General features: G+C 46.2%; 1 protein-coding gene across 1 annotated transcript in view; it reads left to right on the top strand.

Annotated features, from left to right (window-relative positions):
* The window catches only part of LOC144102135 (kallikrein-4-like), a 196233-nt gene that overhangs the window by 136847 nt on the left and 36940 nt on the right, over positions 1 to 22446 (top strand). The window contains exon 5 of the mRNA XM_077635439.1: positions 21751 to 21847. Within this exon, the coding sequence (XP_077491565.1) occupies positions 21751 to 21847 (97 nt within the window). The remainder of the gene's footprint in view (positions 1 to 21750; positions 21848 to 22446) is intronic.

Genomic DNA, 22446 nt, shown 5'->3' with positions numbered 1-22446 from the left:
AATCTCTTACCGAAATAAAGAGCGCATAGTAAGGCACGGAGTAATACAAGTCCTCCACATCTATCGAGCATGCATTTCCAATGGAAGATTCTTCCTGAAGAATCCTAACTACATCAACTGAGCTTTTTTAGCAAACGGACAATGATGATGAAGAGGATTAAGATGCTTCTGCATGTATTTGCTCAGGACATGCTGCCACGTACCATTCTCATTCACTACTGTTCTAAACGGCACCGACGGTTTGTGCGTTTTGGCAGTAAAAAATACAGTGAGAGCATTGCTCCTGGTGCTAACAATCTCGTTTGCCAACCTGTTCAACTCCAAGTCCCTGCACATCATGGCCGCCTTGCCTTTCACTATCGTCTCACTGGCCTTCATAATGTTCAAGTTCTTGGAAATCGTATCACCTGCTCTTCTTCTGAACTCCCCTTCCGGTAGAACCGCAAAGCCGGCCTCCTTGTCAGCTTGTAGAAGTCGGAGACTGTTATGTCTGCAATAAGACACGACTTTTGCCATGGGATTCTTGCCATGCTTGGTGACGGTGTTACTGGCCGTCCTCAACAGCTCATCCACGCCATCGAGTAGTCATCTTTCCTTGTTCTCTTCTGAAGCCTTCCCTGCGATGCGCCTATTCAGAGCTAGGAACTCATAGGCTTCGACTTTTGGCTCAAGACTAAACTTAGGGCCTTTGTTCAACACTTCACTTATCTCTTCGGGAAGCTCAGCTTCACCGACAACCGTCAGCCCCGAACCATTTGGCTTCCTGTTCCTCTTCAAGTGAGCAGACGGCAGCAAATGTTTAGAATCAGAATCAGAATATATTTATTTAACATCATGGCGATGTTGGGTGCACCGGCAAAAAGCCAGTGGCAAGGCTTGACGAGGCCGGCGCACCCTACAGAAGCTTGGCAGTGATATACTTGTTCACGTTAATAAAACAAACGAACGAAACAATACGAGGGCACTTTCAACAAAAAAAAAATGTACAAACATACAGGACATATAACAGTTTTTGGCATTATTTAGCTATATATTTATAAGGATTTCTTATTTAATAAATGTGGGAGAGTGAAGTTCAACATTTGATACCCGTAATTTGTGCGGGTCTTAGGTACAAACCAATTCAAAACTATTCGAGTAGAGTATTTAGACTCTTTGTATTTCAGTCCAGACAGCTGTAACATAAAGCAATTGTTTTTAACAACACTTGTTTCATACCGTCTTAAAAGCAACGTTTCATACAACTGGGGAAGGGGGGTGATGCCGAGTGCCTGAAATATCGGGCCACTATGCTCTAGTCGCGGAGCATTCACAATGCTACGAACAGCTTTTTTTTGAAGAAGGTGCAAACGATTAATGTTGGTAAAAGACGTAGTGCCCCAGACCAAAAAGCAATAGTTAAGAACAGAAGAAAAAAGTGCGTTATACAGCATTTGCTTAATACGCTTCGGCATAAAGTACCTTAGTCGACATAAAATACCGACAACCTTGGACTGTTTGTTTATTACCATTTCGACATGATCATTCCATAATAAGTTCTCATGAAAAATCACACCTAAACTTTTGATGACTGGAACAATCTGGATGAGTGACGAGCCCAATCTTAAAGAAAGTGGCGATCCGTTAATAGGCTTACTGCGAGGTCTGAAGAGCACAGCTTTTGTTTTCTGGGTATTAATGCTTAACAAATTGCATTTAGACCATTCTAAAAGCGAGTGTAGACAATGTGATGCTTGTTGCTGAAGATCTTGTAAATGTGGGGCTCTAAAAAATAAGGTGGTGTCATCTGCGTAAATAATGAAAGTTGGCAGCTTACTAATGCAGACGACGTCATTAACATAAAGGAGGAATAGGAGTGGTCCCAAGATACTGCCTTGCGGAACGCCTGAAGTGATATGCCTAAAATCTGAGGAGTCATTGTGTATGTTTACCTGTTGTACTCGAGAACCTAAATAAGACTGAATTATTTGAAGAAACTTTCCGCGAAAACCATAGTGCTCGAGCTTAGCTATCATTATTCTGTGATTCATGCGGTCAAATGCTTTGGAAAAATCAATGAAAATGCCAAGAGTGAGAAGTTTCTGTTCAAAGGACTCTAAGATTAGTTCTTTCTGAGTTAGAAGCGCGGTTTCCGTCGAGAAGTGTTTTCTGAAACCATGCTGACTGGGCGTTATTATGTTATGTTTGTCACAGAAACCAGATATTCGTCTAAACAGGATTTTTTCAAAACACTTTGAAAAAACAGGAAGAATGGATATTGGTCGATAATTTGACAGAATGTTTTTGTCTCCGCCTTTATGTATAACCGTGACTCTGGCAATCTGCATTCTTTTGGGGAATACTGCATGTTCAATGCAACAATTAAAGATATATTCTAACACTGGGCTAATTACATCGGCTACATACTTTACTGGGGAAATTCTGAAACCATCAATGTCAAGTGCCTTGCTGTTGCGTAAAGACAAGAGGCAATTTTTAATTTCAATAGCATCTGTTGGCGATAGGAATGCACTGGAAACAATCCGTACGTCAAGACACTTCACATCCGTGAGATCGTCATTCCCATCCGCCTGAGACACAAAATGATTATTGAAATTATCTGCTAGCTTTTTCCCACTCACTAGCTCATTATCAACAAAAAGTTCAAGTACATCAGTGGCAGCAGAACCTCGGTTTAAAATTCTTTTAATGTTTTGCCACACAAGATCGCTCCTTTTTAGTAAGTCTTGGTTGAATAGTTTTTCCATGTACTGTTTTTTTGCCTGACGGAGAGTAGACGTAACTTGGTTGCGATATGTTTTAAATCGTACAAGATTATCGGGTAACTTTGTTTGAATGAAGCGGTTGTAAAGGTGCGTCTTCTTTTTTATCATTTTAAGACATTCTGCAGTTATCCATGGTTTTCTGGCTTTTCGAGGTTTTTTGAAAGCGACAAAAGGAAAGCTTTGCTCATATATAGTCCTGAATATGGCGATGAAGGCATTGTAGGCATCCTCTGGAGCATTTTTGTTTCGCACAACGTTCCAGTCAACATTTGCAAGTGCGCCTCGAAAGAAATTCAGTGTTTCATTATTAATGCGCCGGTATTCTATCGCAGAAGGTACGCATTGTTTCCTAGATGTTTCACACTCAACAATCAGGTATATTGGAAGATGGTCACTGATATGGACATTAATTATTCCTGATTTAAGATGATCAGCTGGAGAATTAGTAAAAAACACATCAATTGACGTTGCAGCCTGTAATCGTGTTGGTTCATTTATGACATTAATAAAACCGTTGCATTGCAGTATAGACTCAACTTCTAGTTTGTTAGCAGAATGTGAAAGAAAATCTATGTTAACGTCACCACCTAATACTAGGTTAAGGTTGTTATCTGAGACCCATTGGAGATATTCATCAAGAAAGCAAGCAAAATTTGAGAAGTTGCTTTTAGGAGGCCGGTATATAACAGAGAAGACATTTTTACCACTTTGTAAGGACAGTACTTCGTAGTCATCATGAATTTGAGTGAAATCAGCGAGAATACTGCATTTAAAACATTTTTCTATTGCTATCAAGACACCTCCGCCTCGTTTGTCATTGCGATTTTGTACATGCGTGTTGTAGTTCGGCAACTGCAGTATTTCACAACTATTTTGATACCACGTTTCAGTGACCATGACAACGTTGAAACGGAAGTTAAGTGTGGAAAAAAACGCCTCAAATTCGTCGCCTTTATTTCGCAAGGATTGTGCGTTGATATGAAAGCAAGAGATAGTTTTTGTTTTCTGCGAGGATGCAGCGTATATATCTGATGGCAGGAAGGAATGACGCGCTGTCTGATTGAAAATGTTATTTAACGTGTTAGCTGTCATGTTCATGCAATCTTAGCTAGGTCCTCTTCTTTATCTATGCGTATTACTGTTCCCCCTTCCATCTTCCTCATGTATATCCTTCCATTGCGCACCCAGACAAAACGGTACTGTTGTTCTTTGGCGGCACACTTTGTCAACCAGTGCAGCTTTTTCACAGAGTACGTGAGATTCTCATTGATGAAAATGTCTTCATCTCTTAGGGCTGTCCTTTTCTCGATCCATTTTTCTCTTGTTGCTCTCTTGAAAAATTTGACCAGTATTGGTGGTTCCTTGCTCGGTTTACCTTTGATTCTATGCACCGCGTCGACTTCATTTTCATCAGGAACGGGAAGTTGGAGTTTGTCAGCAATAGATGCCAAAACTACATTCATGTCTTCATTAGCACTTTGTTTTATTCCATGGATTTCTATATTGTTTCTACGGGAGTAAGTCTCCAGTTTATCCACCTCCGTTTCCAACTGCTGAAGCCGCGCGTTTGACGTTGCTAGTTGATCTGCTAGGTCGCAAGTCTCTTTTCTTATGTCTTTCAGCTCGGTTTTCTGTATTTCTAGCGACTGCAGGACAGTGTCGTATTGGGAAGAAAGTAGGTCTAGCGATGCTTCCATACCTTGCATTGTCTGATTTTGATGCTCTATACTTTTGTTTGTAGTATCTAGTTTCGTCAGCTGTTCTTCCTGCCTTCTTTCGAGTTCGTCCAGGCGACGCAGTACAGCATCTAACTTTGACATGACACTTGATAAAGAAGGTTCATCAGGGTCACATGACGATATTTCACTCAAGGAATCAGTGTCCCTGTGACGTGCGGTTCTTGACCTGCCCGCTTTGCAGGTCGAGCATGCCCATTGTCGAAGCATTTCCTTCGACATGCTTTTGAGATTTGTTTTTGTAACGCCCGAGCACTTTCCAACATGATAAGCATTCTTGCATTCGGTACAGATAAGACTTTTGCCATCAGGTGAGATCGCTTTTAAACATGCAAGGCATTCTTTACTTGACATTGCCAAAAAAAAAAAAAAACTGGCGGGCAGTCCAGCGGAGGGAAAAGGCTAACAAAGCAAGTGTGAAAGGCAAAATATTCTCACCTACACAGAAGAAAATACACAAGTGAGCGATGCCCTCGTAATCCGCCGGACTGCAGCCTTCGAAGAGAAGCGGCGGCTTTTATAGCTTGTCGATCCGTGTTGCTTGCGCTGATTGGCCTCGTCCTGGATGACGTTCCACCATCGTAGTTCGGCAGGCCTCGTGGGTAGAGCAGGGTGCACAGCTGATAGATACCACAGTGATATCGCGGTTCGAACACACTCAGCTGTCAATCGATGGCCACACGTTCGTCAGCCCAGAAATCGGTCCCTACACAGAAGAAAATACACAAGTGAGCGATGCCCTCGTAATCCGCCGGACTGCAGCCTTCGAAGAGAAGCGGCGGCTTTTATAGCTTGTCGATCCGTGTTGCTTGCGCTGATTGGCCTCGTCCTGGATGACGTTCCACCATCGTAGTTCGGCAGGCCTCGTGGGTAGAGCAGGGTGCACAGCTGATAGATACCACAGTGATATCGCGGTTCGAACACACTCAGCTGTCAATCGATGGCCATACGTTCGTCAGCCCAGAAATCGGTCCCTACACAGAAGAAAATACACAAGTGAGCGATGCCCTCGTAATCCGCCGGACTGCAGCCTTCGAAGAGAAGCGGCGGCTTTTATAGCTTGTCGATCCGTGTTGCTTGCGCTGATTGGCCTCGTCCTGGATGACGTTCCACCATCGTAGTTCGGCAGGCCTCGTGGGTAGAGCAGGGTGCACAGCTGATACCACAGTGATATCGCGGTTCGAACACACTCAGCTGTCAATCGATGGCCATACGTTCGTCAGCCCAGAAATCGGTCCCTACACAGAAGAAAATACACAAGTGAGCGATGCCCTCGTAATCCGCCGGACTGCGTGAGCCCACCATAACTCGGTTATTCTTCCGGAAAGACGACGAATCGCACGCTGCTTAATCTCTGCCAGCCATCCGGGATCCATGTTGTAACAGAGAGCACGCACATGGTCTTCATATCGTCTTGTCTGGCGCCACAGCCCCGCTTTCAGCCGTTTCCAAATGCGCTTCAGAAGTCCTATTGGCGGCCGCAAGTAGCCGAAGATTGCACTCACGTCTTCCGGAACGAGATCCTTGCGAAGGCAAAACGAAATATATCTTGCACGGCATATTGACGCCACGATGAGGGAGACAAAGGTGTCAAGAAGAGAAGATGACAAGTTGTCACAAAAAGGGCCCCGAGTTTTTGACGTATAGTTTAGAAGAGCTTCTATTTGAGATAGATGGCTCATATCTTTCAGAAAGGAAAAGAATGGCGCCGAAAAAAACACGCACTGTAGAAGAACGATATAGGACAAGCGCTAACTTCATCTGACTTCATCACTCTTGCAAAGCGAGCAAATATACACAAAACCGGGGCATGCGCAGACAGAAATCTCACGTTTGATCAACAAAACCGTTCAAGATATGAAATCACAGCTTTAACAAGGTTCGAAGATGTATTTCAAGCTGTTATGATGTACTCTGTTCATTGCTGGTAGTCTTTCTTTAGTTTTATTCCTATTTGCTCAACATGTATTGGTATTCCTTTTATTTTTTGCATAATATGCATATACTGGTGTGCCTAATGTCATTGTTTTGTGTGTAATTGTTTTGTACACATTCGGTGATTCACCGTACTGCCTGAACAACCAAAAAGCACTCTGTGCTTAGGTTGGACAGGAAAACTCATGTGCTAAACAAAGATGAATAAACATTGATTTGATTTGATTTGATTTGATGTATCTGCGTCGGTGCGGGTAGTGCCAGACGAAGGGCCGGCTGGACTGCTGTCACTGAAATGCCCTATATCGCACACGGTGTCGGTGTCCGCTGAGTAAACATAACATTTATTGCCAATATAATGTTTGTTATACCGTACTGAAAATTTTTTGCCGCTTTGAGTACCAAAATCGAAAAGCTTTCTTTCTCACATTCCTTGTCGCTTTGCAACAATCTTCACTCACAGTTACTTTGGAAGCATTTAGCTTGTTTTTTGAGGCAAGAATAGTTTCCCTAAGTTTAAATGACACAAATTTAACAATAATGGGGCGGCATTTGTCGGGGACAAAGCGACCTAGTCTATGGGCTCAAGATATGCGTTCGTCGTTCTTATCTAAACCTAAGTTAAACGCAGCATTCAGAACAGAGCAGATTTTTTCTTCGGATTGGGCCCATGCCTCCTGACAACTATCGTAGACAGGGCGGAATATTAAGTTCTTTTGGCGTGAATGATCTTCAAACTCGTTCAGTCTCCGATCAAGTGCTTCTACATGAGCAACAGTTTCGACCTGCGGTGCCTCAGATGTCCGAATACTGTTTTCCACAGCAGTAAGACGACCATCAATATCTGAAATCTGCAGCTCCATTGAATTTTGGGTCGCCTTAATTTCATTGAGTGCAGTCATAACTTCGTCGTGCATAAAATTCATTTTATCACGAATATTTTATTAGCGAGACTAATCCATGGTATTGCTGGGAAGACTCCTCTTTAGAGGGTACAGGATTTAACTCAATGTCACCGGTCAGTATTACCAACTTGGCGACGTGAATGCAATCACAAGTCAAAGAGAGCAACAACTGTGGGCATGGAAGTACTAGCAACAAAATATCGTCTGATTTTTTGCAAAATAGTTCAGCAGCTTAACCTATTTGCACCAAGAAACGAAATGGCGTTTTACGCATGTTCGCTGTTGCCGTGCTTTCATGCCCACTAAGAGGATTTCAGGGGCGCCGACTTCTTAAGTAGTGTACCGGAGATGATGCATCAGTCGATGCCGATGTCTCGTCCAAGGTGGGTTGCAGTAAGCAGTCTTCAAAAAAGGGGGACCGTTCCCTCGTAGCGAAGCGGTCCGGCTGGCGGTGAGTCGAAAAGCTTTAGGCTGTCATCCGGCGTCAGCAGCAATGGACGCCACTCCTCACTCGTGGCACCGAGACGATGATTCCACAGAGAAAGCAGGATCACAGGAGCTTTCTCAAACGCTCAGACAAGAAATTTAAGGCCCAAGTAACAACTTCTTCACAAACACTTATTCAAATTTTACAACATATATGAGCCAAAAAACTTCTGGAGTTACCTTGCACAAACAGCGTCCTCAACCAGCCGGCAAAGCTAATACCAGGGCCAATTGGTTGATCATGTTGCGAACGTATGCTCTATTGAACGTGTGTAAGCACTCCATCTATGGCACTTAAAAAAAAATTGATATTGCCGCGAGTCTTTGCAGTGTTTGTTCATTCTTCAAATCTTCCGCGACGCCACTTTATCGATTTGTTTGCGGCGCAAGATACGACCAGATTAATCTCGATTGATCGCATCCAGGCAGAGCTGATTATACGTTGCTCCAGAATGTTCTAGTAACTTTTCACGCTTTATCTAGAAAGTTCGCTATCAGCTTTAAATTCAGCACGGCCGACAGCGGCGGGCATTCTGTTCGACTACCGCCGAGCACGCTTGTTGCTATGCCGCCGCCGAGTGGTTCAGTTCATTGTGGGCGCAAGTCAGTCAAAATAAAGAGCTTTGTTTAGACGCCGTTTTCGCAGCCTTTCTGCTCTCCGGACTGCAGTCACCACTTCGTGACATCTCGTGGAGGTGCTGGGTAGCCATCCATGTTCCAGACGCCCCCTTCAAGTCGTGACGCCAGCCCTAAGCGCTTCGCACCCGAGGACAAGCCAGGAGCTCAGCGAGTCAGCCGACGTCTCCAGAGAGAGGAGCCTGAGTTCGGGACCCTGCCGGACCGCACCAGACAGCGAAAAGACGCTGCTACGGGCACCGCAACCTCGCCGAAGATGTCGACACCGATCATACTGCAGCAGCCGCGGGTGCCGCCAACTTTCAATGGATCCCTAGGCGAAGACCCTGAAGATTGGTTGGACCAATTTGAGCGCGTGGCGTCATTCAACAAGTGGGATGATGCGGCAAAGATCGGACACGTGTTTTTCCCATTGGATGGCTCCGCACGCACGTGGTACGAAAACTAAGAGTCATCCCTTACGACACGGGAGCTATTCAAGAGAGAACTATTGAAGGTATTCACCAGTGTCGTGAGGAAAGAAAGAGCCGAACGACTCCTCGAGTCCGGGATCCAGCTTCCGAATGAGCCCGTCCGTGGGTACGTCGAAGCGATGTAGCGCCTATTTCACCGCACCGACCCCGAGATGACCGATGAAAAGAAAGTCAAGTTTTTAATGCGCGGCGTAAAAAACAACTTTTTGGCAGCCTCGCCCGCCAGCCGCCAAGAACAGTGGAGGAATTCATGCAAGAAGCCTGCATGATTGAGAAGACCCTCGACGTCCGGGCTCGGCAGTACAACCGCCCTTCCTCTGTCTTTATGATCAGTGCGGACACGGCGACCACCACCAGCGACAACTTGCGGGAAGTGATCCGCGAGGAGCTACGCCGAATACTGCCATCCTCCCCACAGCCGCAAGCAGCGACTCTCATGGATGTATTACGGGAAGAAGTGCAACAGGTACTTGGCGCCTCGACGGTCACAGAACCCCAGGCCATGACCTACGCCGCTGCAGTACGCACTCCTAAGCCCCAAAGACAACCCCTACATCCTGTGCGGCATGAACAACTTGTTCCCGAACGCCACCTCCCTGCCCCCGCCCGCCCAGCTTACGAGCGACGCTCAAGCCCCAGGAAATGCGACGCCTGGATGACTTCCGACAACCGGCCGTTGTGCTTCTATTGCGGTGAGGACGGCCATATTCTTCGTCACTGCCCGTACCGACGTATTGGTCTTCGAGGATTTGCCGTTGACGCCCACGCTTCGGCCAACAACCGCAGGAAATCGAAGAGTTCCTGCGTCGAAAGGAGAACACACCGAACCGCCTTTCGCGCTCACCTTCGCCGTCAACCTCATGCAGGTACGCAGCCGCAGTAGGAGGAAGGTGTCCAGCCCCCGTAGGGGAAACTAAAGAAAGCAACCTCTGGAGGTGAGGTTGCTCACGAGCGAAACGCCGAAGATCCTCCACCAACCACGCCCCATGAAGACGCTGCACCTGCTACGCCGCATGAAGAAGCTACACTAACTCCACCGGCGTCACAGAAAATGACAACACCGACCACGACGCGAACTACCTTCAAAACGACGCCACCGTCCAGAAAATCTTCGACAACACGCCCCACTCGCAACTCGCATACGCGACGAAGCCGTGACCCGACGCCGAGGGCGACGTGCAATGCAAGAGCTAGGACATGTGACTTAGAAGTGACTATCGACGGCCGGAAAGTTACCGCTCTTGTCGACACAGGAGCCGATTACTCGGGAATGAATGGAACATTCGCTGCGCAGCTGAGGAAAGTCACGACCGCTTGGGACGGCCCACAAATTCGCACCGCAGGGGGCCGCCTCATTACGCCATCAGGGCGATGCACAGCGGGAGTGATTGCCAAAGGACTCTCATTGCCGTAGCACAGCCTTCGTTAGGCTACGGCAATGTTCCCGCGAAGTGAACTTGGGCATGGATTTCCTTAGTGACCATCAAGCTATCATCGACCTGCGATCCAAGCTGATCACGCTTTCGGCGGACGAGGCCATCCTTTCGATTCGAACTCTGGAAAATCACGTTGCCCTGGGTGTCCTGGAGGAAGAAGTGAGCGCCCCACCCCGTTAAAGCGTTATCATGACCGTAGGCGCAACGAAAGCCATTAACACTGCAGCCATCATCGAGGGGAACATGCAGTTGCTTCTAGACCGAGAAATCAGCATCGCAAGAGGCATCGCACATTTCCGCAATGGCCAGGCCGAAGTGCTGCTGACTAACTTCAGCCAAGAATACCAGCTCATTAACAGAGCAACGACGATTGCTTTCTTCAACGAAATACTCGACGTATGGGAGTCCTTCACCCTCTCCGACCCATCCGCAGAAGATTCGCCTGACCAAGAGAACTCGCCCACTTTCGAAATAAACCCAGCCCTGCCCCGGAACAGACAAGACCAGATCCGCAATTTGCTTCGAAGCTACACCGAGTGTTTTTTGTCATCGCCAATGGTCCGACAAACGCCGATTGCCAAGCATCGCATTATAACCGCCCAGCACGCCCGACCTCTCCGTCAGAGCCCCTACCGTGTGTCGCCGCGAGAACGACAAGCCATCCTGGACCAAGTGGAAGAAATGCTTCGCGAAGACGTCATCCAGCCTTCAAACATGCCGCCCAACGTTACCGAAGAAGAGAACTTCGACGTCCCCGCCAACCTTCAACGCGCAGAAGACCGGCAGCGGACCGATGCCAGACGCTACAGCCTACAAAGACGCAACGCGGAATTCAAGCCAGGAGCTTAATAGGGTAGAACGTTGGGCCAGTTGGTGTGGCGACATAATTAGAAACTTTGCGCAGAATAACACAGGATGGGAGGGAGAAACACGCACACACACGCACGAGCGCAAACTTGCAACTGTATTTTCAGAACAGATACACCTCCTTAAGAAGCAGAGAGGGCGCAGGCGTACAAAATTCAGAACATCACGTGTGGGAAGAAAAGAGCACGCTCATAGATACAGTAAAAATTGCATCAAGAATAGGCACATGCAGAATCTTATCATAACTAATCGGATTTGAACAACAAAAGCAGGCTATCCATTGCGGAGAAAGGCGAGTGTTTTGGCGGAGTCGATGCTCAAACAATTTAGTAGGCTTGAGAGGGCCGTCGATGTTCCTCGCTCCACACTGGAAAGAAAAAAATGACCTTTTCAAGTCATTCATTATGTGCATAAGCTATCGCACAATGTCAAGAGGGTGGCTAATAAGTTCGAAGTTGATGTTGTTTTTACAGCCCCCTTGAAGTTGTCCCGCCTGTGCGCCATGACCAGCAGGTGCCAAAGCAAAAGGGGCAAAGAACAAATGTGTAATCAAACACCTAACTCTGTGCCTTGTACTGTTGGTGTGGTGTATAAGATTCCGCTCAGCTGTGGGTCTGTGTACATAGGCCGGACAGGGCGCTGTCTCAATGACAGGCTCAGAGAGCATGCCAATTCTCTGGGCGCAATTGGCGGCTCGAACCTGTCTTTGCATTGCCTCAAATGCGAGCACTACACTGACAGGAATAAGAAGAAGAAACAGCAGTGCCGTCCTTTCCTCCGTTCCACTGTTGTTATCGGGCGGGCTTCCGATAGGATGGCCCGGGAAATTGTAGGGGCCCTTAAAATTAGTACCACGGAAGGCTGCGTGAGTAAGGCTTCGGTGGCCCTTCTCAAAAAAGAACTCGCCTTTCTCCGCACTGGATAGCCTGCTTTTGTTGTTCAAATCCGATTAGTTATAAGATTCTGCATGTGCCTATTCTTGATGCAATTTTTACTATATGTATGAGCGTGCTCTTTTGTGCCCACACGTGATGTTCTGAATTTTGTACGCTTGTGCCCTCTCTGTTTCTTAAGGCGGTGTATCTTTTCTGAAAATAGTTGCACGTTCGCGCTCGTGTGTGTGTGCGCGTGTTTCTCCCTCCCGTCCTCTGTTATTCTGCGCAAAGTTTTTAATTATGTCGCCACACCAACTGGCCCAACGGTCTACCCTATTAAGCTTCATTTCTTCTCCATTGGGCACTTTTCTATGTAATTCTCCGCCTTTGGAACAGTGCGCACGCTGTTGCAGTCTTTTAATTGTTGCTACTTGCCGAGCAAGGTTCTATGCCTTTCCGCTGCGGAAAGGCTTATGCCCTCCAGAGATTGCAATACTCTTTGGTGAGATTGGCCCGTCCATCGGACACTGGAAAAGAATTGCTAAGATCATCAAATCAGAATGCTGGCGCCAAGTTCGTCTGCTCAACGACTGGCTTCGACTGAGCTGCTGCAACGTTGAAGGGTTAGGTTCTTCTGGATTGAAGCTCTTGCAGGGCTGTCGAAGATCTGCACAGGCTGGCACAGAGTTTTTGTGGTGCCACCTTCTTCAAAGCCTTCCCAAGAGTGCAAAGAACAAGAAAGGTATGGTTCCTCTCGTGCTTCTCAGAGGTGCCTCTGTTTCACCCAAAATAGCCGAGGTCTTGGAGCCCGGGCCGAAGTTTGCGGTTGAGACTCGACTTGAGAAACACGACGTCCTTGCTTCGGTGCGCAGAATAGCCGAGAAGGCTCCAGATGAAGAAGAACGGGCGCGTTGCCTAGCCGAAGGTGTTCATGCTGTGTGCAGCAGCTATTCCGCAAAGCAAACCGGGAAGGCAACTCTTCGTAACGTTGCTGATTTCTTCAGTGGGTCAGACTTGGCCTTGTTGCAAGCTGATAAAGAGGGAGGCTTCGCCGTTATGCCTTGTCAGATGTTCGGTGAAAAGGCCATGACGGCGGTGCTGAAGAACTTTATAGTGTGTAAGCAGAAACCGCAGAAGTTGAAGGCCGGGGCTGTGGCGTTGCTGCGTGATCTGAACATGGAGAAGCTGATGAAAGCCGTGAAGGAATGCAAGTCAGATACGTTGAATGTGTTTTTCACAGTATAAACACACAAACCCCAGAACCCTTTCAGTGCCATTATCACGGAGAGAGACTGCTGGCAGGCACTGGTTAGCAAATATCTTCAGAGTCACCTGAGCACGCTTGTGATTGATGATCCTTTTAAGCTTGACAGTTCCGATACCCTGGTAAATCAACTTCGAGAGGACGCTGGAAGATATAAATCCGGGTTTTCGGTGGACATTGAGGAATTGTTTTATTCGGTGCCGCACGAGGAACTTTTCTTGGCCGTCCGTGAGTGCATAGAAGAAACTGGCGCAGTGGCTTTTCAAAACTTATGTGGTGTTTCATTGGCTGGCTTTTTAGAGTTATTGAGCGTGTACTTGAATTCGATGGTAGTCAGGTTTGAGAATGGGTACTATGTTCAAAAACGCGGGATATGTATTGGCTCTTGTGTCGCGCCAGTTTTATGTGAGATATTTTTAGCTAAATTTTACCGAGACTTGAAGGCTGATCTTGACAACCAAAGCATTGTTGGTATTTTTAGGTATGTTGACGATTTTCTAGTCCTTCTACAACTAGATTTGAACAATGAAGTTTCTACGGTTGCTGACTCAGCCTTGGGGAAGGTTTTTGCTTGCTCCAAGACTGAATTTTACCCTTGAACTACCACAGGCCATCTGTCTGCAATTTTTAGATCTAAAATTATTTTCCAGTATTGACAAACACCTTTGTTGGGCTTATATGCCGCGTTCGAAGAAAGCATTGTTGCCATCTGACTCATCTCATTCTAGGCTCGTAAAACGTGGCATTGTGTCTTCTTGTCTTAGAACAGCCCTTTCAAAGTCATGCACGCATAGGGTGCAATCCAGTTTTGACTACCGGGTTGAACGTTTGGAGCGAGCCGGATTCCCGAGACAGGTAATAGGTTCTGTGGCGGAGTCGATGCTCAAACAATTTAGTAGGCTTGAGAGGGCCGTCGATGTTCCTCACTCCACGCTGGCAAGAGAAAAAAGACCTTTTCAAGTCATTCCTTATGTGCACAAGCTATCGCACAATGTCAAGAGCGTGGCTAATAAGTTCGGAGTTGATGTCGTTTTTACAGCCCCCTTGAAATTGTCCCGCCTGTGCGCCATGACCAGCAGGTGCCAAAGCAAAAGGGCAAAGAACAAATGTATAATCAAACACCAAACTCAGTTTGTGCCTTGTACTGTTGGTGTACTGTATAAGATTCCGCTCAGCTGTGGGTCTGTGTACATAGGCCGGACAGGGCGCTGTCTCAATGACAGGCTCAGAGAGCATGACAATTCTCTGAGCGCAAGTGGCGGCTCGAACCTGTCTTTGCATTGCCTCAAATGCGTGCACTACACTGACAGGAATAAGAAGAAGAAACAGCAGTGCCGTCCTTTCCTCCGTTCCACTGTTGTTATCGGGCGGGCTTCCGATAGGATGGCCCGGGAAATTGTAGGGGCCCTTAAAATTAGTACCACGGAAGGCTGCGTGAGTAAGGCTTCGGTGGCCCTTCTCAAAAAAGAACTTGCGTTTCTCCGCAATGGATAACCTGTTTTTGTTGTTCAAATTCGATTAGTTATGATAAGATTCTGCATGTGCCTATTATTGATGCAGTTTTTACTGTATCTATGAGCGTGCTCTTTTCTTCCCACACGTGATGTTCTGAATTTTGTACGCTTGCGCCCTCTCTGCTTCTTAAGGCGGTGTATCTTTTCTGAAAATACATTTGCAAGTTTGCGCTCGTGTGTGTGTGTGTGCGTGTTTCTCCCTCCCGTCCTGTGTTATTCTGCGCAAAGTTTTTAATTATACAAGCCAGGAGAACAAGTCGGGGTTTGGACGCCCATTCGCCGCCGTGGATTGAGTGAAAAGCTTTTGCGCCGCTATTTCGGCCCGTACAAGGTTCTTCCTCGAGTAGGTGAACTGGGTTATGAAGTCATCCCTGACGCAATGACTGCATCCCAGCGACGCCGCGTAGGACCAGAAGTTGTCCATGTAGTCCGTCTGAAGCCCTATTACGCGTGCTAAAGGACGCTGCATTTCCACATTCTGTGTTTATTTTCGCACGATCCGTTTTAGTTGTTGCTAGTCGCCTTCTTTGTTTTAGTGCACCTTTGCAGTGTTTGTTCATTCTTCAAATCTTCCGCGACGCTACCTTATCGCTTTGTTTGCGGCGCAAGACGCGACCAGAATTATCTCTATTGATCGAATCCAGGCAGAGCTTTTTCTACGTTGTTCAAAAATGTTCTAGTCATTTTGCACGCTTTATCTAGAAAGTTCGCTATCAGTTTTACATTGAGCACGGCCGACAGCGGCGGGCATTCTGTTCGACGACCGCCGAGCACGCTTGTCGCTACGCCGCCACCGAGTGATTCAGTCCATTGTGGGCGCAAGCCAGCCCAAATAATGAGCTTTGCTTAGACACCATTTTCGCAGCCTTTCTGCTCTCTGGACTGTAGTCACTATACTTCGTGACAATATAAGTGCAGATGCTGGGTCGTGGTGATGGTCACTTGTTTGATGTAGAGATGGTTGCCTTTCCTATAAACTGACGTTGCGTATATAAACGCATCTTCCGTAAGGAATAAACAGTTGTTAGTGCTTGTGTCGTGTGTGTGTTGTATTCTTGTGTCGCTTACAGCGCATACGTTCGCATAATCAATCTGCCAAATAGAAATAAAGCAAAATCGACATTTGAGCTAGTTGGTATTGCATCTTGCAAAAAATATATAAAGCGCACTCAGGATAACGGACAAGGAAGACCAAACAACACAAGCGCTTGATCAAAACAAAATCTTGTTTCGGCACTATGATCAGCTAACTAGAGAGGTTTCAGAGGCCTATCACATCCGTAAGAATCAGCACATGTGTGTTGTCGACCCCATGGTGCTTCTGCATGAAAAGGAATTTTCTTATCTTGACGCGCCTGCATGAGCGCTTATCCGGATGCGGCGGCGTGCTGGCTTTTGTTTTGTTTGTGATTTGTCTCTCTTTTTGTGTGTTTCTTGAATAAACGTCCAGTTGCGAGTAAGCGCTTTTGTTGTTTGGTCTTCCTTGTCCGTTGTCCTGAGTGCGCTTTATATATTTTTACAAATAGAAATAGACGGAGTTGTTAGAAATGACGCAAATTGTATCGCGAACGCCTTTAATCACTAATTCCACTCTGTATTCACTCGTCGTATCTCTGACACAGAATTCAATCAAGTGGAATACCATTCCGGCTTGCTTGACTTTGTTATTAACGTGCTAACCTGCTGCTACAGCCAGAGGAAAACAAATCGTCTGGGCCTGACGGATTATCATATGTTATTTTAAAGCGATATGAGCAACAACTATCTCCGATCCTTCACAAAATTTTCCCTTTATCGATGGAAACAGCGTCATTGCCTGCCTACTGGCTCTGTGCGAAGGTGGTTCTAGTATAGGAAAAATTGTAGTAGGCTTTAAATAAACAAGTACAGACCCATATCACTGACCAGGCGTTGTTGCAAATTTATGGAACAGATTATTAACAAAGCAGTCATAACCTACATGGAAAACAAGAAACTTATTTATGTGCTAACCAACACGGCTTCAGGAAGAGGTTGTCTACAGTTACACAACTACTTGAAATTACACATGACTTCGCGACTGCCATTAAATCTTGTTTTTAGAGATAGATGCAGATGTCATTGCCTTTGCAAAAATAATTGATTCTGTCCCACACTGCAAGTTAATAGAAAAGCTCTGACATATAGGAATTAATAGAAAAACAGTTTCTTGAATCTCGTCCTACCTCTTGGACCGTTCTCAGTGCGTCGGATTCACAAATGCCAATCCAATACCTTAGATGTTTGTCTGGTGGGCATTGATTGGCCGCCTTAGTAGTTTGGTGGTTATGGTCCTCGGCTGGCGACCCGAAAGACGAGGGTTCGTTCCCGGCCCCGGCGGTCGCATTCGATGGAGGCGAAATGCTAGAGGCTCGTGTACTGTGCGTTTTCAGTGCACGTTAAAGAACCTCGGTGTCGAAAGTGTTGGAGCCCTTCACTACGGCGCCCCTCACAGCCGTAGTCGCATTGGGACGTTAAACCCCATAAAACCGGAACCAAAAACCGAAAACTTTTTTCAACATACATCAATGATATTTTTCCTTGCGTCACTCCAAATGTTTGTTGACGACTGCGTTGACCAACTTAATCTGAAGTTAACACAGCGTAACATTGCCTCCTGGTCGGACATTTGGGTATGAGAATAAATGTCAGTAAACATCATGTTGCCATAATGAGGAAAACAACAGCTACCGTATTTTCCGGTGTATAAGACGCACCCTTGTATAAGACGCACTCGCCATATATGAAGGCTCTCATTGAAAAAGTTGGTATATAAGACGCACCCGTGTATAAGACGCACCCCAATTTACCCACTTAGGCTAGTCAGGGTTAATTAAACACGCTTGATCGACCATCGCGAAATGAACCATGGGTGGACTCATCTGATCGCATAAAAGCTCCGTAGAGCTAAATAAAGTTATCCTACCCACCTACCTACCTATCTGTGAGAAGTTCTTGGTTTATGGTTTATGGGGTTTAACGTCCCAAAGCGACTCAGGCTATGAGAGACGCCGTAGTGAAAAGCCCCGGAAATTTCGACCACCTGAGGTTCTTTAACGGGCACTGACATCGCACAGTACACGGGCCTCAAGAATTTCTCCTTCAAAGAAATTCTAGCCGCCGCGGCCGGGATTGAACCCGCGTCGTTTGGGTCAGCAGTCGAGCACCATAACCACTGAGCCACCGCGGCGGCCTGTGAGAAGTTCTTAAGCAACGCTAAGTGATCGCAAAAGGCAACACTCACGCCATACCCGCCCACGTTTTAGCAAAAAAGAAAGAAAAATACGACGAAAGAACTCTCCCATATGTCCATAACAACATTTTATTTTTACTTAAAACCATCGAAGTCTTCATCTTCGGATGCGCTCTCAAAAAGCTCGCCCATTTCTGGAGGCAACGCGGCTGAAGCATTCTCTTCATACTCAGAACCGCTGGTCTGATTGTCGTCGTGCTCGGTTGGCGATGAAGCTAGCAGGCCAGCCTTCCGGAACCCTGCAGTTATGGTTGCCACTCTAACAGCACTCCAGGCCTCATGGACCCACTTCGCAACTTCGCTGTAAGAAGCGCGCCTCATGCGTCCAGTTGCGGTGTAGCTGTGCTCGCCTTCCGTCATCCACGCCTCCCAAATACTTCGCAAAACAGCTTTAAAGCTGCGGTTGACGGAAATATCCAAAGGCTGTAGAACCTTCGTCAAACCACCGGGTATTATTGTAGGGGTACAGTTCTTCGCCTTGATTTGCCTCAGTGTCAAGTCAGAAATGTGCGCCCGCATGCTATCCATAACCAGAAGGCCTTTCCGGGAGTGAAAAAATCCATCCGGGCGCTTCGAAAAGCACTTTTCGAGCCAAACTCCCATCATTTGCTCATCTATCCAGCCCTTCTGGTTAGTTGTGACAATAACACCAGGCGGAAAGCTTTCTTTTGGCATCGTTTTCCTTTTAAAAATTATCATCGGCGGCAGCTTTGTTCCGTCAGCACAGCACGCAAGTACGACAGTGAAGTGAGACTTTTCGTGCCCAGTTGTTCGTACTGTGACAGTCTTATCACCTTTATGAGCGACACTTTTTGACATAGGGATGTCAAATGTTAGAGGCACTTCGTCCATGTTTACGATGTGGCTGTCGATGATGTTATTCTTTTCGACTTCCTTCTTCACAAATTCATGGAACTTCTCCACTTTCTCTCCGAAATCGTCTGGTAGTTGTTGAGACATTGTCGTTCGCGCTCTTATTGACAAGGCTTTGCGCTGCATAAATCTATAGCACCATGACGGCCCACCAACAAAATCAGCGGCACCGATTTCACTCGCCAAAGTGCGTGCTTTCAAGCGCAACTGCACGGTTGACAGAGCCCTACCTTGAGCCCGTTGTTCAAGAGCCCACTTGAGGAGCCGGTCTTCAAGTTCAGGCCACCGCGCCTTCTTCCCGCGGTCAGCCTTCTTTCCGCTCTTCATCGCCTGCAGTTTGGCGGACGACTGTCGCCACGTGCGAATCATCTTCTCGGTGACGTCGAAATGGCGGTCCGCAGCCCGATTTCCGTTTTCGGTAGCATACTCGACCGCAGATAATTTGAACTTTGCGGTGTAGCTCTTGCGCAACTTCGGTGGCATACTGTAGTAAGACCGAGCACGACAGGTGTAGGTAGTGGAAAACACACGCCGAAGTCACCAACACAGACGTAATACGTACACGGTTGCGAAGTTGCAAAGAATGACTAAAAAAGAACGCCGGCTTGGCTTGTCTTGACAATGTCGAGAAGCGCGACTGTCGCCATCTTTGGGAATTTCACATTACTTTTGCTTGCGCCTCCGAAACGACCGCATGTTTGCGATTCTGGAAGTCGTCATCCCCGCCGTTTCATGATAAAGTTCACCTAAAAAAAGTTGCGCACGGCGGTCCCCGTATTGAAGTATTAACCGTGCTACTACCGCATCATTGGTAGTGATATTTTTTCGGTGAAAAAAGCTTGAGCATGAACCTGAGTAATTTCTGAACCCGCAAAAAAAAAAAAACGAAAAATTCGCATATAAGACGCACTCTTGTATAGGACGCACCAGCAAGATTTTTGGAAAAAAACCGCGTCTTATACACCGGAAAATACATATATATTTTACTTATGTGTTATCAGGATTTGCTGCGATGCGTAATAGTAAATTTGAATGCTTGGGCGTGACATTCACTGAAAGAGTGAGTTGGGAATCACATATAGATATCATCTTTACAAGTGCAAACCGACAACTTGGATTCATGAAAATTGTCAGCTGCACCTTCGCATGTAAGGCCTAAAGCCTTTAAGACCCTAGCAAGACCCATTCTGGAGTAAGCGCCATAGTTTGGTGCCCCCATAAGTCATAACTGAAAAAGAAATGAGAAAGAATTCAATACCTAGCAGTTTGTTTTGTCTAGTTTCGTTACTCACGTTACGATAGCGTCACCCTTCTGCGCAAAAAGGGGAGCATCTCAACTTTAGACTGCCGACGACACGTTTCGAGCATGAAATTTCTTTTTCTACTTTGTTTCAATTGTATTAGCATAGATAAAAACGCCTACCTAAAGCCACCTCATCACCGATATAAAAAAATTAATCACGACATGTGCATAAGACCCCTGGCTGGAAAGGTGTGACGTATTTACGATTTAATTTTTTCCTCGTGCTATAAAATTATGGAATAGCTTGCCCCACCAGTTTATGAATGTCCTGTCACTAGATGCTTTTGTTAGATAAGTTGAATCTTTCTCTGAAGAAAAGTATCGTTGACTGAGTTTACTGCTGTGCACTCTACTGATGCGATTTTTCACGTGTGCTTTTTTGTCTTGAATAATGTTTCGGAACACCTTGACATTTTTATGTATCGTTGCATAAATCCGCTCCTGTCAGAGCCTGCGAAAGGCTCACTCTATTGTGAGTCAAAATTAATAAATACCTATGATGAAATACTTCAAAGACGAAAATGGTTAGTCGAGCAGGTCAAGCTGTGTCCAGGAGAGACAAAAGGCAGGTTTACTCTGATGCTCACGCATACGCCGCCTCATCAATCGCAATTATGGTCTGTAATTTCTTTTTCAGCGTGCGATAACTGTGCCTAGGGCAATTATGGCCAGCAGCAAATCGAACGCTGTCGGCACATATGAGAGTGGCGTGTCGGCCGGCTAATTTGAGAATGAAGCAGGAAAAGGTACAGCGCAAAAAGACAGGAAGGACTAAAGGAGCGGACAGACGCAGGCGCTGTGTCGGTCCTGTGTCGGTCCGCTTCTTCAGTCCTGTATTTTTGCACTGTACCTTTTCCTGAGAAATGTACCGACTATCCCAGATTAACACCCTTTTGCAATACATTTCTCTGAATGAAGGATGTGGTTTCTGTTTTCAATTTTTAATGAAATATCATTATGCACCCTTTGACATCAGGCCTCCTTACAACACATCTTTGAGGTTAAAGCTTTGTCTATATGCCGTGGTTCTCAATAAACTTTATTTGAGTAGCCGAAGAGCCCGAGGGCACGTCGCGGTGAATGTGCAAATATAGATGTACAATGTACATACGGACAATGTGCTTGTACAAAGGACGTCGTGAAGCAGAAAATTGCCGCGAATGTTGTTTGCAAGTATGCCTTCAGCTGCGACTCGGAGTCACCGAAGAAAATTAATCTTCAGTCCAAGTGGCTTTCTCCCGTATCCTTCGTTGTGTGTCTGTGTGTTCGCGCCTAGTACTTCAGATGAATTGTGACACACTCGGCCAAGAAGACGTTCTGTTAATAATAATAGCGATCACGTGGAATTGTGGCCGGTATAATACTGTCATTTTAGCAAAGCTTCTCAGCGCATGTGTCCTCTGCATTGCAGGGGGGAACACGCTTCGAGACTCTTCGTTCGCCTGGGCGTTTTGGACAGAAACGTGTTCGAGAAGTCACCAGTTCATCAAAACTACACCGTTGAAAAGGTAAAGTCCTGCAGATTAATTTTTCATGAGAACGATGCTATTGCCGATGCATCGGGAAAGTACACTTTTATTTCACTTGCGCTACGTTTTGGCTGTCAACTAGAACAATTGTTTTGGAGTAGAATTTTGCACTGTTTCACCAGAATTGCGAAAATGCGCACATTAAACAGCGGAGTGTCATAGTCAGTACATAAGTTACCCTTTGCTTAAATCTATATGGCACGCAGTTCTAGTATTCGAAAAATAAAGAACATTGGCAGATTAGGGTCCTGCTGATATCGCGTTCCGCTCAGTAATTTCGTAAAAGGGAAGCAAGACAGGGGGGCTTAAAATAACGCAGGCCATTCTGCGTGAAGGACGGACCATGACCAAGGTGCCTGCGTCAGTTCATGGTTTGCTTTAACCAATGCTGAAAGGATTGGAAGTTAACCTCAGCATCTATGTGTGATAGTAGGTGGTTGCAGTCTATTATGGTGCGAGGAATGAATGATTTCGCGTAAAGCGATGAACGGCACGTTATGCGTTTTATTTTGTTATCATGGTCACGGTGAGAAAAGACTGCATGGTGTCGCAAAATAACTCATCGTGGAGGGTGGGAT

This window comes from Amblyomma americanum, chromosome 8 (genome assembly GCF_052857255.1).
Source record: "Amblyomma americanum isolate KBUSLIRL-KWMA chromosome 8, ASM5285725v1, whole genome shotgun sequence".
Classification (NCBI taxonomy): Eukaryota; Metazoa; Arthropoda; class Arachnida; order Ixodida; family Ixodidae; genus Amblyomma; species Amblyomma americanum.
This window is presented reverse-complemented; position numbering and strand designations above follow the sequence as displayed.